At 45.4% G+C, this 16,315-nt stretch overlaps 2 protein-coding genes across 5 annotated transcripts in view; one reads left to right on the forward strand and one right to left on the reverse strand.

Annotated features, from left to right (window-relative positions):
- Dgk (diacyl glycerol kinase 1) overlaps positions 1 to 16,315 on the forward strand; it is a 563,049-nt gene that overhangs the window by 316,795 nt on the left and 229,939 nt on the right. The window lies entirely within an intron of this gene.
- On the reverse strand, positions 7,707 to 14,998 carry LOC126531775 (nose resistant to fluoxetine protein 6-like). The gene is made up of 3 exons (XM_050179497.3): positions 14,669 to 14,998; positions 11,698 to 11,840; positions 7,707 to 8,182 (listed from the first exon to the last, which is right to left on the reverse strand). Exons 1-3 carry the CDS (start codon positions 14,838 to 14,840, stop codon positions 7,949 to 7,951), a joined length of 549 nt encoding a protein of 182 aa, XP_050035454.2. The 5' UTR covers positions 14,841 to 14,998; the 3' UTR covers positions 7,707 to 7,948.

Genomic DNA, 16,315 nt, shown 5'->3' on the forward strand with positions numbered 1-16,315 from the left:
TCTGTTGGAGCCCGCACGTGGCCTACATGAAACGGCGCCTGACAGCAACTTCCCAGTTATTTAAATACTTGGCAGGAAAGACGTGGGGAATGCCAGTAGACGCAATGCTTAAACTCCACAGAGCTCTCCTTCTCGGTTTTTTAAGATATAGTCTACCTGTACTGAACAACACCTGCAAGACAAATATTAGTGTTCTGCAGGCAGCACAAGCTCAAGCACTCAGAGTCTGCCTGGGTTTGCCCAGATGCACGTCAACAGAGGCAACTCTTGCGATTGCTTGGGACCATCCAATGTAAACTCACATTGCGGTGGAAGCCCTGAGAACGCACATCAGACATTTTGCACGTTCCCCCTATCACCACCTTGCAGCACTACCTTCAGGCAGGCACCAATCATCATTCTCTAAAACTATCATCAAGTACAACGACAAACTTCCCTCGGGCTTCACCGCTGCATCTAAACCATCGATACCCCCTTGGTGTCTTATGAGCCCCACAGTCCATCTCAGTGTACCAGGAATCGGGAACAAGTCTGAACTGTCGTCGCCTGTGCTGAAACAACTGTCTCTGCTTCTTCTGCACGAGAGGTACGCGGACAGTGAACACATTTATACTGATGGTTCCACAAACATCCAGTGCTCGTTCGGTGCTGTGGTTGTTGTCCCCCCCCCCCCCCCCCCCCCCAGCAAAAGCTATTACCCTCAGCTTTAGAACTGACCACCCAACAAAATCGACAGCTGCTGAACTAGCTGCTCTTCGCGCTGCACTTCGTTTCGTCAATCGGGAGCCACCTCGACAATGGTCAATCTTCAGCGACTCAAAGGCAGCCCTACAATCTGTACTATCAGCTCTGCGTCGCGGGCCATTCGAACAGCTCGTATTCGATATTAGATGCTTACTCCATACATCACAGGTGAAAGGACACCACGTGACGTTTCAGTGGCTGCTAAGTCACTGCGGCGTCACTGGAACCGAAGACGCCGATAATGCCGCTCGGGCAGCTCTTGAAGACACACAAGAAGAGGCCATACCGCTTTCACGATCCGACGCAGCTAGCAGACTTCGAGTGCTTGCACAGGAGATCACGCTCTCACTATGGTGCACACCAAACAGCCAGACCAACCAGAGCAACGGTCAATACCACCTGCCCTCTTTGATGCACCTCTATATGCCAACTGGACTCCGCCGAAGAGAGGCGACTCTTCTTTATCGCTTATGGTTAGGGGTGGCTTTCACGAAATCTTACTCATTCCGCATGGAATCGCCGACAACGCTCTCTGCAATGCCTGTCTTTGCGAGGAGATGCTGGAACACATTCTGTGCGACTGTCCTGAATATAATGTTCAGCGACAGTCCCTGGCATCCGTTCTAGCGCACCTTGACACTAGACCATTGTCCCTCGAAACGATTTTCACATGCCGCCGACAGACGACATCCCAGCTGAGGGCGACGAAGGGACTACTTCGGTTTTTGAAAGAGACGGGATTGGACAAGCGGCTGTGACAGTGATATCACGTACCATGCCAGATTGATGGTCTCTAACGAACGATGTGTGTGTGTTGTGCTATGTGTTCTCTCTCTCTCCCCCTTCCCCATCTTTCATCGCCCCCATCCCTCTCCCATGTGTAGGGTAGCAAACCGGTTAAGCTAAACTGGTTAACCTCCCTGCCTTTCCTTCTCCACTTTTTCCTTCCTTCCTTCCTTTAGTAAGGATGAAACCGACCCTCCCCATGTCGTGCCTGCTGCGTGGGGAAGAACATTTATTATTCAGTTTATTCGTTCTTTGAGGGCTTTATTGTGAGAATTTCAATAAATTTTCCTGTGTAGTGTAACCCCCCAAAATTTGTGTTCTTTTACTATGTGTAAAGTTTGTCCCTCAAGGCAAAGCTGAAAGTCCTTGAGATATCCTCTGCTGTAAGGCAGCAACACCGTGTTATTGTAAGACAGCTAGATTCCTCTATCATTTGAGAATTTTTCCACAATGTTGAGGCCTTCATGAAATGTTGGTTGAACAAGGCGGGCACATGAGCCAGAGGCCCAATACAAACATTTTCCACACGTATAGAGTAGTGCAGTGCAGGTGAAGGTCTCCGCGTTGAATCTCCCATCACACAAAGAGAAACAGACTTTAGACACCGCATTGTGGGAATCCTTGAATATGATTATGAGAGGAACTTCTTCCTTCGCTTGTTTGAATAAATATTTATCTGGCATTCAAGAAGTTGGATATCCACCGTAGCACCCTTCCAGAGACTCCCATTTCTAGTATTCCGCACAATATATGAGCATGGTAGAGTGTGTCGAAGGCACGTTTATTGTCTAAAAAAAAACCGCTATTGTGACATTCCCCCTAACTCGTTCATGTTCAACATCGGTAACGATATTCAAAATTGCATCCACGGTGCATCGCCACCTTCGAAATCCTGTCATCATGTGATCCGGAAGTGCTTCTGTTTGCTCACACCACCATTGTAGCCTAGTGTCAATCATTTTATCCATGACCTTGCATAAACAGCTAGTCAGACTCACAGGACGAAAAGACTGAAGAGAAAGAGAAGTTTTAGCAGGCTTGAATATTAAATCGGCTATTACAAAATCACTTATTGGACCTAAAAATAAACGCTGTCGTAGCGACAGATGCATCGTAAACAGAATAAAAATCCATAATTGGAATTTTTTCTTCCCATTTTGACTGGTCCTTCTCTTTAAGACTTCCTGACTACATAGCAGTATTTATAGCTGAGTTTCTGGGGGTTCCGTTGGCTCTACAAAAAGTCAACTTATTGATCTCGGAAGTTATAATAATAACGGATTCTTTATCTTCAGCTCTCTCTGCAAACAGTGGCTCACATATTTCATGTACCTTTCATCGTTTAATATCCTCTCACTTAACAGTGATTAGATTGGTGTGGGTTCCCGGTCATAGAGTATTATTTATCATTGAATTAGCAGACAGCTTGGCGAGAGCTGCCATTAGTGGTTCAATTCTCTCGATCCTTCCTGTATCTGCTTTCACAACTTCTGCTAGGTTCGGGAGACGGGCAATTATGCATGATTTTCGGAACCTATCGTTAACAAATTTAACTGATTACCGACACTTCCCATTACCTTGGAACAGAAAAGTGGGAGTCCTGTTGACGAAATTCCGATTTCTATTACCTGCATTAAACTATTATCTGAATCGATCTGGCCTCCGCTTCCTTATGGTCATGCTGTGGTGAAGTTGAAACAATAGAACACTTCCTGTCATGCCGCCGTTTTTTCGCAGTAAGAAAACAAGAAAAATTTCCTAGTGCTGGATTGAATATAACAATTCCTGATATTCCATCTTTGGGTTCTCTAGGACATAGGGATGTTGGTGCAGCTGTTCTGGGGTCTATAATTAAACCAGGACGATTTCCTTGTTAAATTCTTGAAATGTATCCCACTTCATTCCATTATGCATTCAAAATTTCCCAATAGTGAGTCTTTTCAGACTCGGTTAATCTTTTTCTTAAATCACTTGATTCTTGGCCAATCCCCCATAGTGGGTGTGAGTCACTTTCGGAGGCGAGCAAGCAAGCAAGCATACAGATATCACGCGTGCTGTTTTCCAACAGTCAGGGACACACTACTTTTTTCTTAAGCCATTGAGTAACTTCAAAAGCGCCAATCTACTATTAGGTTTCATGTTTTGCAACATACAGTAAGTAATGAAATCTGGCCCAGCAGCAGTCATTGTCTTTCAAGACGCAAGCGCGCATTTCAGCCGAATCATAGAAAATTCGTAGTCTAATTGTACATTGAACACACGCAAGAGCCTTTTATTTTGCCATTTCAACTGAATATTGACACTCAGCACAAGCAATAGGTACGCTTCTTCTAGTTATAACATTACAGAATTCCTCCGCAAACACTAATTCTGAAGTATCCTTGGCTATTGCGAGACCACGAAATTGCTTTGTTTGAACAACAGGGCCGCTTAATGCACGAATAGTCATCCATATTCGAGGAACTGGCGTTAGGGGAGACAAAGTATCGCAAAATTCACGCCATCTTTTCTCCCTTAATTTTTGTAGTCGTGTCCGCATGGCTGGATGAATTTGCTGCGAATTCCTTTACGCCTCCATATTTCCGCACCGGTGATAAGCTCTTTCTACTCTTCTTCTTGCAGCTCGCAAGTGTTCATATTCTCCATCAACAGATGTGTGCTCATCAGGAATGTGCACTTGTTTCGTACACATTTTCATTGTTTCTTCATCCGGTTGATCTCCGTGCCTTTTCTGTCCTTGTTCTCCCTCTCTCTCTCTCTCTCTCTCTCTCTCTCTCTCGCTCCATTGTTTCTTATATTACTGATATGAGTTTCTCTACATCTGGGCCGCAATATTGTAGCAGTGCATTTTCCCCATGGTAATACCTCTTGGCGCTTTTCGTGTTCGTGAGTTGCCTCGTTCGACGTCCCTTGACCCTTCACGAACGTGAAAAGCGCCGAAAGGCATTAGCATCGTAAAAGGCATCGTTAAGAAATCGCGGGCCAGCTTCACAATTTGTCAAACTTTGTCAATCTTTGTCAGTGTTTGTCAAGCTTCATATCCAATCGACTGAACAAAGGTTGATGAAAGATCTGGTAGTTTGTTATATCCATGTATCTTCGTTTCGCAGTACATTTTAATCGTGGATGTGATAAAAAAAAAATTGGGAAGTGATCGCTTCCGTGTGTTTCTGAGTCTCTTGTCAACGAGGCCCGTGCCGGATTAAGGTGAGAGCTATGTGGGCTGCAGCCCCGGGCCCCTAATTTTCAGAGGCCCCACTCGACCATTCGAAAAAAAAAAAAGTTGCTGACCATGTTTGCTGCCCACGTTATACACACGTACATCGTATTGTACGCATGTACAATCGTACATACGTTTTGTTGAATTTTATGCGTTTATAACCTGAAGTTCGAGCGCGTAATAAAATTTTTCTTGTTTTGAAGAATATGCTCTTCTGGTTTTTTGTCCATGCTGCGTGCCGATGCGGCACTTCGGCTAATTGTGAATTTGTGATCATAGAGTTTCTCACTATAACACCTAGAGGGAAATCTGGCGCCACCCTCTATGGGAGTTTCTTAAGGCGGCACCGTGCCGTCATGGGAATGACGGTATATGTGTCTGCGAGGCTCATGTTGGCTGGTGTTGTAAGAGGCTTCGTCTGAAACGTGGATGTGGCTACACAAATAACACGTTCTCAAAGTAAAATCTTCATAAAATGTTTGAGTTCACGCATATTGCATCTTTGCTCACCTGCAATGCATGGCCAAGCGAAGAAAAGCAAGAACAGGCGACCAACTGTTTCAAAGCGAGCGCGAACCTTGTCGTCTGTCCTCCAACTTTAGCGGCCCGCTGATACTTTTTACGTAACATGTAGTCGTACACACAATAACAAGTTCTCATAGTTAAACAAAACATGTTTTCGCGTAATAATAAAGTTAAAACAGCTTTTCACGTGCTGTTCTACTAGAAAATGAATCATTGTGACCGACGGAACGGTACTTGCCAAGCGCGTCTTCAAGGTGTCCTGTCTCTACGAGAACGATGCCAATCCGAAGTCACAATATCCCGGCATTTCCATGCATACCACAGCGCAGCAGCGCCAGATTTCCCTCTGGGTAATGTAGCGAGAAACTCTATGTTTGTGATGGACTGGCGCTTCAAACATACCGACGTGCACGTCAGATAAATAATACTAGAAATCCCGCCACGAGTTTAGTTTCCCGAACCCATAAAGATGATGTTATTTTATCACTAATCAGCGAACGAAACATCTGGGCTTCAAAAAATTCGGCGTGTTAAACCAATAGTCATTATCATCATCGTCGTCATTAAGGCGCCAATGATGCAGTCAGCCCCGGGCCCCGAAATTTCTTAATCAGGCACAGCACCATGCATCGGTAACAAGATTAGAGCACAGTGCTACGCCTATGCGACTTGTATATCGGTATCCACGCATAAATGTGACAGATCCATCATTTAATACTGACAGATTGGAACTTTCCGCGGCGCATTGAACGATATTCCCACGGGCATCACGGTGGTTGCTCCTCCATGTTACGTTATCTTCGCTTAAGGAGAACATGGATGGAACTGAACGCCTTTGACTCGCACAAGTGCGAGTGCCATAGCAAGATGCAGCAACTGGAAAAAAGTGGCAGTTGCAGGGCAGTACTAAAAACGAATCGTATTGCAGTGCAATTTGCTACTGTTTATCATCTGCTTGAAAGGAGCCGTTCAATCTGCATTAGAATCTCCCTGGCTATGTCGCCACATAGGATACCTGCTGGTTTGTGTGGTGAATATGATTGGGATAAAACCTAGGTAAATGAATTTCTCATTGTTCTCAAGATACGACTGGGTGCTGGGAAAAAAATATCTCCCGCGCCATTTGTAAAAACATAGCGCGGAATCACTGGTGCGAAAGGGATTATTAAGATATTGTAGTTGAACTTAATCAAATAAGAAACAAATATTCGAAAGCGCCAGAAATAGGGATGCAGTTGCTGCCATCGAAATCTCTCGCGCTGCATCCCCTTATTTATTTATTTATTTATTTATTTATTTATTTATTTACAAAGCTGTATAGGTTTGAACGTTGTCGCTGGCTTTGCTCAAACTTTCTATTCTTCAACAAATAAATAATGATGAGGTAAAGTGAGCGAACGCACTGCAGCAATAAAGAAACTTTCTAAAAGTGCGTGGAGAATAAGTTAGAGTGAGTGTGCTTAACTAGTCATCTGGTTGCATACGTAAAAATGCCCCGTAGAACATAGCAAAAGCTTCACCTGCGCTTTTGGTGCACTCACGTTTTTGTCTATCTTTTTGCAGAGAACGAGCCTCCGTCACAAAAAGAAGTAAAATAGTTTTCACATAAAGGAAAGTCTCTTTCTTTTTTCTGACATGAGGAAGAAAACCTTGAAAACATGTCAAGGTGGATAAAGTGGGAGACAAGTTATTTTCACTGTTAAGGGGAAAACTCGTTTATTTCAACTTTACTTGTTTACTTTAGCGTACAGGGTACTGCAAGACAAAATGTGGTTCGAGAAAGAGCGGATTAATCACTCGTACATCGAAGCCTTAATACGCACCGAGACAGAAAATGACAACAGAAAACAGTTATAGTATATAGAAGGTAAATTATTAAACTGAAGAAGGAAGTGAAATACAAATAAAAAGTACGTGATGTAAGCCATGGAAAGCTTATGGGCGGATTTTTTTTTTTTAAGGAGAACAAAGCATATTGAAGTGAGCAGTTGAAAAAAAAAAACGGCGCCAAAGGAATTGTTGTTAACCAGATGCAACCACTATTTTCATATTTTTGTCTTTTAATATTTTATGCCTGGGTCTGGAGACGACACCTAAACCAGGGTTTTAGCCCCACCCATTCATATCACATCTTTTTTTTTCTAAATAAAAGACCACTACTTCAATTCTGTTGACAGGAGCTAGACAGAAAAAGAGGACAAAGAAGTTCGAGTGACGACACACTGTGCCTCTTAGTCTCGGTGTGTTACATAAGGTATACTTCAAGCGCGAATCCCTCAGAAGCTCACTTCTCGCCTACCTGCAATGGGCCGCCCAGCAGGCCCGCGAAGCGGCCGCCAGGCATACGCCCTGTCGGTCCCTACGTGGGAGACGCCTGCTACGCGCAAAGCGCGTCCGGCAGCACCACAATAAAGTTTTCCAGTCCTGCCCGGTCCTTCAATTTGTTTTATTTTAAATACCTGTTGGGCGACCGTCACGTTTTTTTTTTTCGGACGTACAGAGGCTTACGTAAATATGTTAGACGTCCTACAATTCCCTAAACCGTGGCGCCCTGGTTGGTGAACAAAGAAGTCCGGATAGCGGCGCTGCATCCATTTGCTTCCTGGGCAGTTCGACAGGCGCATGACTGTACATAAGGCTGCTACGGCGTAGCATCCTTTGGCGTGCGTTTCTTCAGAGGCGCTTAGTGCGGTCGTTTCGACCTCTGACGGTGGTGACCCTGCGTGGGGTGACGACGCCGTCCTCCTGCGCAGAGGCGGCCCGCCCGTCGGAGGCGGTGGACCTCCGCCATGGCAGGCAGCGCTCTTCCAGCACGGTGGCCATCAGGATGAGAGGCCTCTCGAAGAATGCGTGCAGCGCGAAGGCCATCACGAATGAGCCGACGCAGTTCCCAGCCACCACGGTCATCTGAAAGAGAACGGCTTTCGAGAGCAAAACTGCGCTTCGCCTGAGCTCTTCCTCCACTCCGGTGTCGTTACCGTTTGAGACAGTTCCATCTTGTATGAACATATTGAGCCAGCTCCCTTTTGTTTGTTTGTTTCTAAATCTTTAAAATCCACTGTTTCTTTTTCTTTCTTTTCTTTTGTTGCTTAGAGCCTACAGAATGCAGGAATTAAGGCAGCCGCTTCATGAAAAGTCCAGTTTCTCCCAAAAGGCGAACCACTGATTGCAATAGCAAATTATTAGACAGCTATACGAAGTAAGGTATAATGCTTTAAACATTCGCTAACTAAATTAGCAAGCACGTTGTCACGCGCGCACGGGGAAACATGGAAGCATCTCACTCGATATGACCGCGGACACTCGCTGTCAGAACGCTAGCGCGAAGAAAGAAAGCGTCAGCAGCAGCGAGAGCGAATTGACCTTCGTGCTGTGACTCGCTTCAACGCGAACGGCGAAAGCGCGCGTAGACTCTGCGCCGACCGCAGATCGCTTTCAACACAGGGCCTGCGTGGCGGCGCTCAGCTTGCGCCATAAACACCCGCAACCGGAGTAGAACGCCCCCCACCCACTGCTGTCTTGCGCGCAATGGAAGAGGGCACGCTTCCACCCTCGCGCGCGCGAGGTCGAGCCACGACGCCTCTCTGCTCACCCTCGTAAGCTTTCGCTCGCACCTACTGCATACAGCGCGCGCCCGCGATGTTATCGCACTTGAACTATATACGGAACACTACGGCTCACTGGAACACCGTTCACACTCGCTGTCAAAACGCTGGAGTGAGGAAGTGCGGCAGCAGCAGCGAGCAATTTGACCTTCATGCCCATCTACCCACGGCGCGCTTTCTTCCTGCACGCAGCGTCGCACACTTTCACTTGCACGTACAGCATACAGCGCGCGGCGACGATGTTATCTTTTGGCATTTATACTACATCACGCAGACGCCGATGACGGAAATGCGCTAGAAGTGTCCATAGACTTGCTATCGCAATAAAACAAGAACTTTAAAGTCTCCTTTCTTTTGTACTTAAGATGGCTTGCTTTTCTTGTTTATTTTTTTGTGTAAGTCTTGACCAACTTCGATCACACATTCTGACTGATTCAGCCATATTACAATGCGTGTGTGGAAATGTTCGATACCGACGTAATTGTTGGAAATAATTAGTGTGGGGGAAACGCTTGTTCATTTCAAATCAAATGAATTTTATTGAGAATCACAAGGATGTCTTTGACTAAGCTGATTGACTTGATTTACTAATTTCATGGCCCTCGGAAAGCCGTGCCGCTTCCTTGCGCTTTTACCGAAACAGCTATTCGTATGCTGGCCTATAGCTGCAGCTAATAACTTTGTCCGCTCTCCCCTTCAGCCTTTCGTGTTTTTTGTTTCTCGTTTGTTGTACATCTGCTCCACGTGATCTCTCCTACCGTCGACGTTGTCGAGCGCCTATAACCGTTGCCGTGAAAGCGAACTTTATTAAAGGCTGGCAGCAGCCATCACTGGAGGTACAAGTACCCCAACGCATCGGGAGTTCTCATATGGAGTGCGCTCAAGGGGGACTTCGCGATGGCTTCTCGACGGGATGAGATTGGGGCTCTTTCGCATTGCCAGCGGCTCCGCTGCTTGCACGAACGTCAGTCGGGCCGGAGCAATACACTGAGCGTCATTTCGCTAAAATTGCGAAGGGCTTTGAGTGTAGAATCTGTCGCTGTAGAACCATTCAGTTATGCGTAAGCTAGAAATTTCTTTACCTGATCAAACACCAAATTCTAAAACGACGTTCGAAACTAAGGGTCATCCGTGCTTTTATGAACTCCCACAGCGACTCATCCGGTGATGACGAACTGTACTAAAGATGTGAACAGTTTTGCAGCTTCGACTGCTGGTTCTACGACTACGGCTATATAGCTTTCATAATGCTGGGAGGTTATTGTCAGTACCGCAGCCTAGCTCGGTGAGGAACGAGCCAAGGCGGCTTCCGACATTTTAAAAGTGCTAACATGATTTTATATACGTATATTTTGGTTTATCAGTGTCTGATCTGGGTGCACTTGTAGAACCCTGGCGGAGCCCTTAATGGAGAACGGAACTCTACTCGGCACTCCCCCTCAAGAAAGTGCGTTGCAGCGGCGCCTTTCGGAGATTGCTGGACTAAAATTCTGACGCTGCTCGTGCTCTACATCTACTGTGGAATGCACGCGGCTGAAGGCGCGCTTCTCAAGCAACGTCTGGTCGCTGGAATCTGCAAGGAAGGTTCTTCAGGAGTCGTATGTTGTTCAGTCGAGGGTCAGTGTTGTGCTCCCCTCGGTGAAGTCGAGCAAGAGCTTTGTGAACATAGGGATACAGAAGACAATAGGGCGGCACTCAACATCCATGGCTATAGCTATTTCCATATCCATAGCCATAGAACATAGAGCTATCGCCTGAGCCAGCCGTTATCTAAGCATGCAAGGCCTGCTTAATCAGGGACGAACAAATCTATAGTGAGTTGGCGAACCGCAACGTCAGGATTGGTAACTTAAGTTGAAAGACTTCATTTATGAGAACCACCGGATGCATGCTGATTAAAAAGCCTCGCGTCACCATGGCCATGTCTGCATGCGTGCCCGAAACATCACACCCGGAACATTTTGAATGGATGGTGTACTGCGGCGCAGTGTCACTAGGCGCGTTCATGTTTGGGCGGAGCATGAGTTTTATATATATATATATATATATATATATATATATATATATATATATATATATATATATATATATATATAATGAACTCTGGCGTTAATCTCTACGGGAGCTACAAGTATAGCCCCTAATTAAGGGAAAATGAGGCATCCACTCAATTTTCCTTAATTAATTACTTCTCTCCACCTTCCGGCTTTCTGCAGAACTAATACATCAAGTATAAGCCGTTCAGCCAGCATGGTTCTAACGGGCTATACTACACAGATTTTCTTAAACTTGGCCGTTCGGGCTTGAAACGACATAGAGACGTTGATCACCTTTAAGAATAGATTGCGTTGTAAATGCAACTATTACCAATTATTATGCATATGCACAGAAATTTATTGCGATCATACGTTTAGTAATTATGATTTCTTGGGAAATTTGGAAAGACTAAGCGTGACGAAATGCCACAAGAACATCTGGAGCTACAAAGGCGAATATCCGATAAAGCCATGTACTACCCATAATTCCCATGGTAGCTAGACTATCGCAGCGCCAGAGTTTTTTTTTTTTTTTTAAGCAATTTATGTGGCGAACTCGATGTGTCGTTATTCCTCATGTCAGCCCTTCCTGTGATGCGGTAGCCGTCTATACTAATTCGGTCAACTCTACTGCTCCTCTGCCCTTTTCCTTTCACAATAATTTGACCTCTGCCCGTACGCAATATCCCGGTTCACATTGTCGGGCTGCGCTCTAGAAAGAGGATGCAGAACGCCATTGTTTCATTCGCGAACTGGAATGGAAAAGGTTGAGCATGCTTACCATGAAATAGTAGCCGCCGTGAACTTTGCCCGGGAAACTGATCCACTGGTAGTAGAGCATAAAGTCATGGATGATATAAATGCAGAAGGAAAGTCTACTGATTGGAGCCCATCCGGGCCACGCCAGGACACTAGTCACGAATCCTGCGCATCAAACATCACGGGCGGTCTTTACAGAAACAAGAAACAAACAGAATAATGGAAAACATTAACAAAAATTAAATTCTGGGCTTTTACGTGCCACAGCCACGATCTGAATATGAGGCACGCCGTAGCGGGGACTCCGGATTAATTTTGACCACCTGGAATTCTTTAACCTGCCCCCAATGCACGGTACACGGGCGTTCTTTCATTTTGACCCCATCGAAATGCGGCCGCCGTGGCCGGGATTTGACACCACGACCTCTAGCTTTGCAGCGCAAATTCAAAGCCACTAAGCAACCACGTTGGGTGGAACCTTTCAATAATTGAAATAGTTGCCGGTTCGCGAACACGCCTAGTGTAGTTAATGTCGGCAAACATTCAATGTTACATTACACATGACACATGACTCCGCCAACAGCACAATGCATATTTAAGAATAATTCGTGGCAGTAGAACGGGTGTCAAGCTTCGAGAAACCTCGAAAGGGAGCATGTCTAGAAATGACAACTTAACCAGCCAGCATTTCTTTTTTATTTAAAGAAAATGAAAACTCGCAATAAAATGCAGGAACAGAGTTCAAACACGCCGCGTAACCCAGCTGCTGTGGGGCTCTGCTTCGGAGCACGAGGTCGCGCGGGCTCGATTCCCGGCAGCGATGGCCGCACTTCGATGGGGGCGAGAAAAACGACACCTCGGATTTCGGTGCACGTCAGTGAATCCCATGGCGGCCAAAATTAGCCTTTAGCCCTCCACTACAGCGACAGTCATAACCTCCTGGGCAGTTCCGGGACGTCAGACCATACAATTTTTTTACACAACTCAAAGCAAGCAAGCAGCAGCGTTTGGAGTTCTCGTCCTGACTAAGTGTGAGCTGCATTTGATGTTAATACAAGGAAGCATGCGCAAATAACCGACGGCAACGCCAAGAAAAAAAAAAAAACTTGTCTTAACTTTTTGTCTACTAAATAACCACGCATCGGAAAAGCCAGGGCAGACGTATTTCATTGTGCACATTGCTCTGAAATTCCAAGCAGCGCAGTGAAAATACGAACAAAGATATGCAATCGCTTCCTGGTTTTCTAGTGAACAGTTTGCGAAATTCTGTAAGTGGGCTGCCCTACAAGGCTGTCTTCCGCAGACATCGACGAACTACAGACTGTTTCAGTCCGCAGATTCCATGTGCCCTGTAAACGAGATCCTCTGAGCGGCGAAAGAGCGACAGCGAGGGCCTTAGAGGAACTATCAATTATTCCGAAAATTTCATGCCATCGTAGAGTTCGCCCGCGCGCGTTCTCCACATCACAAGGAGAGGAGAAGTATTGTTGCCATGCCTCTCCTTTACCACCGCCAAATTCCAGGAATGAGAAGAGGTCCGGGTGGATTCGTTGGTAGTCGAGGTGAGGCTATCGAATGGAAACAATACTCGTGCTCTCGCATACGGAGAGCAGCGACGGTATCGAGATTTCCAAATAGTTCTCGGAAAGCGTTCGTGCTCGAGGTTCCTTGCTCAGTGCACCGCACTTAGGGTGGGAGAAATGTAAGCTGGGGACGAGCGTTCTTTGTCACGAAGCGTCCTTCCTCACGATTGCGAAGTATTCTTTCCCTAGAAAATTGTCACTTACATTTTTGAACCTCAACTAGGTAACTCAAACTGTTAGCTTTTCTGAGTTGTATAATTACTCATGCGTTATGAACCTTGCTCATTCATATCTGTGGCTTTTCGTGCAAATATGGGAACATATTACTTTCGGCAATAGTGTCGCCTCGGCGATAGTATCTCCGTCAGGCGCGCGCTGAGTGGCTGGTTGAGCAAAATCGTATGAGCTGATTGGCTGGTTGAGCACTACGCCACGCGAAGACGACAGTATCGCCGGAGTGATCGTCGCAGAATACATCCCATGGATGATGCAAGCGCACGAGGTTACACCTTTGATTTCTTCCTCTGTTTGTGCGCAAAGACGCGCCGACATCGATTACAGTTACCAACTCGCCTAAAACAGCACCAGACGCAGCTATATAATCTTGCTGTTTGTACGAGATTAATGAAATGGAATTGAATCCAAATTTTTATTAACATTGGCAGGATTGAAAAGGTAAGAGCGCGGCTTTTGTCAGTCGTAAACCTGTGTTTAGACAAGGGCGAGCACCAAATTGTCTGCTCTTCGGTTTCGTCGTGATCGTCCAAAGTCGCACTGTTACATTTTAAATCGTGCCGAACCAACTAGCCCAATCTTTGAGATTACTAAGTAACAGGAGCACGTTCGCTTTTCTTTTTGAGCGAGAACTATTAATGAGGTAATCTGTGAAGCGCAATTTTTATAGTCACAACCATTCGAATAAACGAACAATGAATGTAAAGGAAATTGGAAGTTTGGAAAAAGACACACATTCCGTCGGTGAAATCCGAATCCACAACCTCCGCATTACGCGTGCGGTGCTTTACCAATTGGGTAACCTCGGCGGCTATCCTCCCAACCACTTTATTTTTTATTTGTGTTCAATATTAGCCTCGAAAGTATCAGCCGGAGCCGCCCACGGAACACCCTTTTAAGTTTTAACAGCAGGTGTTACGTAGAACGTGAGCTTAGGAGCAGATAGTTGTCCAATAAACCCTCGTACATTGTATGCCTCATGACATCAAGGCTTCCAAATTTGAAGCCATCGCTATTTAGTGAGCGAGAAGAGTATCCGAGGGACAGGAAGTTTAGTTGGTCACAGCTAGAAAAGAGACAATAAAGTTTTCTCTTTCGCAACCTCTGTTCCCTATAAGAGACTGCTGTGGAGCTTCTTTGGGGGCGCGTGCATACATGAAATGGCGTGTTTCTCACCGCCTCTGTCTGTGAGACAAGCGTACATGACCCAAGCAAGGCCCCCGCAGTAGAGCGTCCGGGTGGTGGCGGCATAGACAGCCGTGGCGACCGTGGATGGCAGCTCGTGTCCCGTCCACAAGACGGTGCCGAACAGGGAAATTCCGATGGCGGCAGCCGCTGCCACCCACATCAAGGCCACTTTCCGCTGTGCAGGATTCAATCAATAATCTTATCAATCATATCTATACTCTACAATGTCCAAAACATGCGAGCAGAAATATTTGGACCAATAGCCTTTCCGGCTAGTATTTGGTCCATTGCAAGAAGGTCACACTAGACCAGCCACAGGACTAATGAAAAATAAACATTTCTGGGAAAACAACAAATATTCGCTAACAAAGACATTACTATCAAAAGCAAGAAATTTTCAAAGATCGCGAAGGAATTGGTTATCGCCCTTTATAACAGAAATAAAAATGTTTACAAGCAAGCTCTAAGTTTCTGGTTACTTTTACTTTAATTGTCACAAAATTCGATAATAATGCAGCAGGAAAATCCCTACACAATTACTACTGTTGCGAAGGTTCAACTCACAATTCTGTAGTTTTTTAATGTGCGAATGTGGAAACGTAAATATGTTATTACAAAAACGAGAGTTGGTGTTAAGTATCTTGTGTACTAAACAAACCAACTAATAGTTTCGCAACGTTGCAGACGAAAACACTGGAAAATCAATAAACAGAGTGTTACTTGGACGCCGGCTGGAATAAAACTTACTTCTGTAGACGCAGTAAAAGTTTCACTTAAGTTGCGCACTTTAGTACCCATGTTCGAACATAGTAAGGATGGTGATAGTGAAGCAAAGAAAAATTCAGAGGGCAAAGTGAATCGCAAATAGCAGTAAGTAAAAACAGAATGCTTTCATAAAGGTTCGTGATTTGCTTTAATACCATTAAGAATTCACTTCGTGAGGAAGACCCTCGCCAATATTTTTTCCTTGCTTATATCCTACCGTTCATCAACTTGCATTACTGAGGGGGAAGTCATTGCTCTGAATGGTAAATTTGGGCACCACCTGTTCTAAACGCTGAAAAATTGTGCCAGTAATTTTTCAGTTATGTTTTTCTGGTAACTTGTTAAAGAAACGAGGAAAAACAAAACCAAATGCGTTGCTCTTCCAAATCTTTCCTTGTTTTCTTTTCTTTTTTTCGACTTCTATATTTTTGTTTGGCAGCGGTGTCTTTTGCTGCCTGCCTGTACTGGTGAGAGAGAGAGTGAAGGAGGAAAGGCAGGGTGGTTTAACCAGGGGCTAGTTTCCGGTTTGCTGCCCTGTACTGGGATGGGGGATTTAGGTGTTTGAAAGAGGGCAAAGAGAAAGACAGAGAGAGAGAGAGAGAGAGAGAGCTGCTCAGAGGCATCGACTGGAGACTGCCTTGGTTCGCTGAAAAGGATTAATATTTCCTCAGCCGCGAAGCTTCATTTCTGGGGTCGCATTGTGAATTTCCTTTGGTGAATGGGCCTGTGCTGTTAAGCTTCCCCTGCAGTCGTTTTATTAATTGCTGACCACCAACTAGCCCGGCCATAAGACAGTCAATGGGAGGGAAAAGCTTGCCTGGCGACAAGTAGCGAGAGACTGTAACCGTTCTTACATCTCCTCAGGAAAGA

This window comes from Dermacentor andersoni, chromosome 5 (assembly GCF_023375885.2).
Source record: "Dermacentor andersoni chromosome 5, qqDerAnde1_hic_scaffold, whole genome shotgun sequence".
NCBI lineage: Eukaryota > Metazoa > Arthropoda > Arachnida > Ixodida > Ixodidae > Dermacentor > Dermacentor andersoni.

Bases quoted from the DNA above. Each gene is read 5' to 3' on its own strand.
- LOC126531775 (XM_050179497.3), bottom strand. From the start codon at position 14,840: ATGTGGGTGGCAGCGGCTGCCGCCATCGGAATTTCCCTGTTCGGCACC. The intron at 11,841-14,668 runs GTGAGAAACACG...TTTGATGCGCAG, and splicing joins TTGTCTCACAGACAGAGGCG to GATTCGTGACTAGTGTCCTG. The intron at 8,183-11,697 runs GTAAGCATGCTC...GTTCTCTTTCAG, and splicing joins ACGGCGGCTACTATTTCATG to ATGACCGTGGTGGCTGGGAA.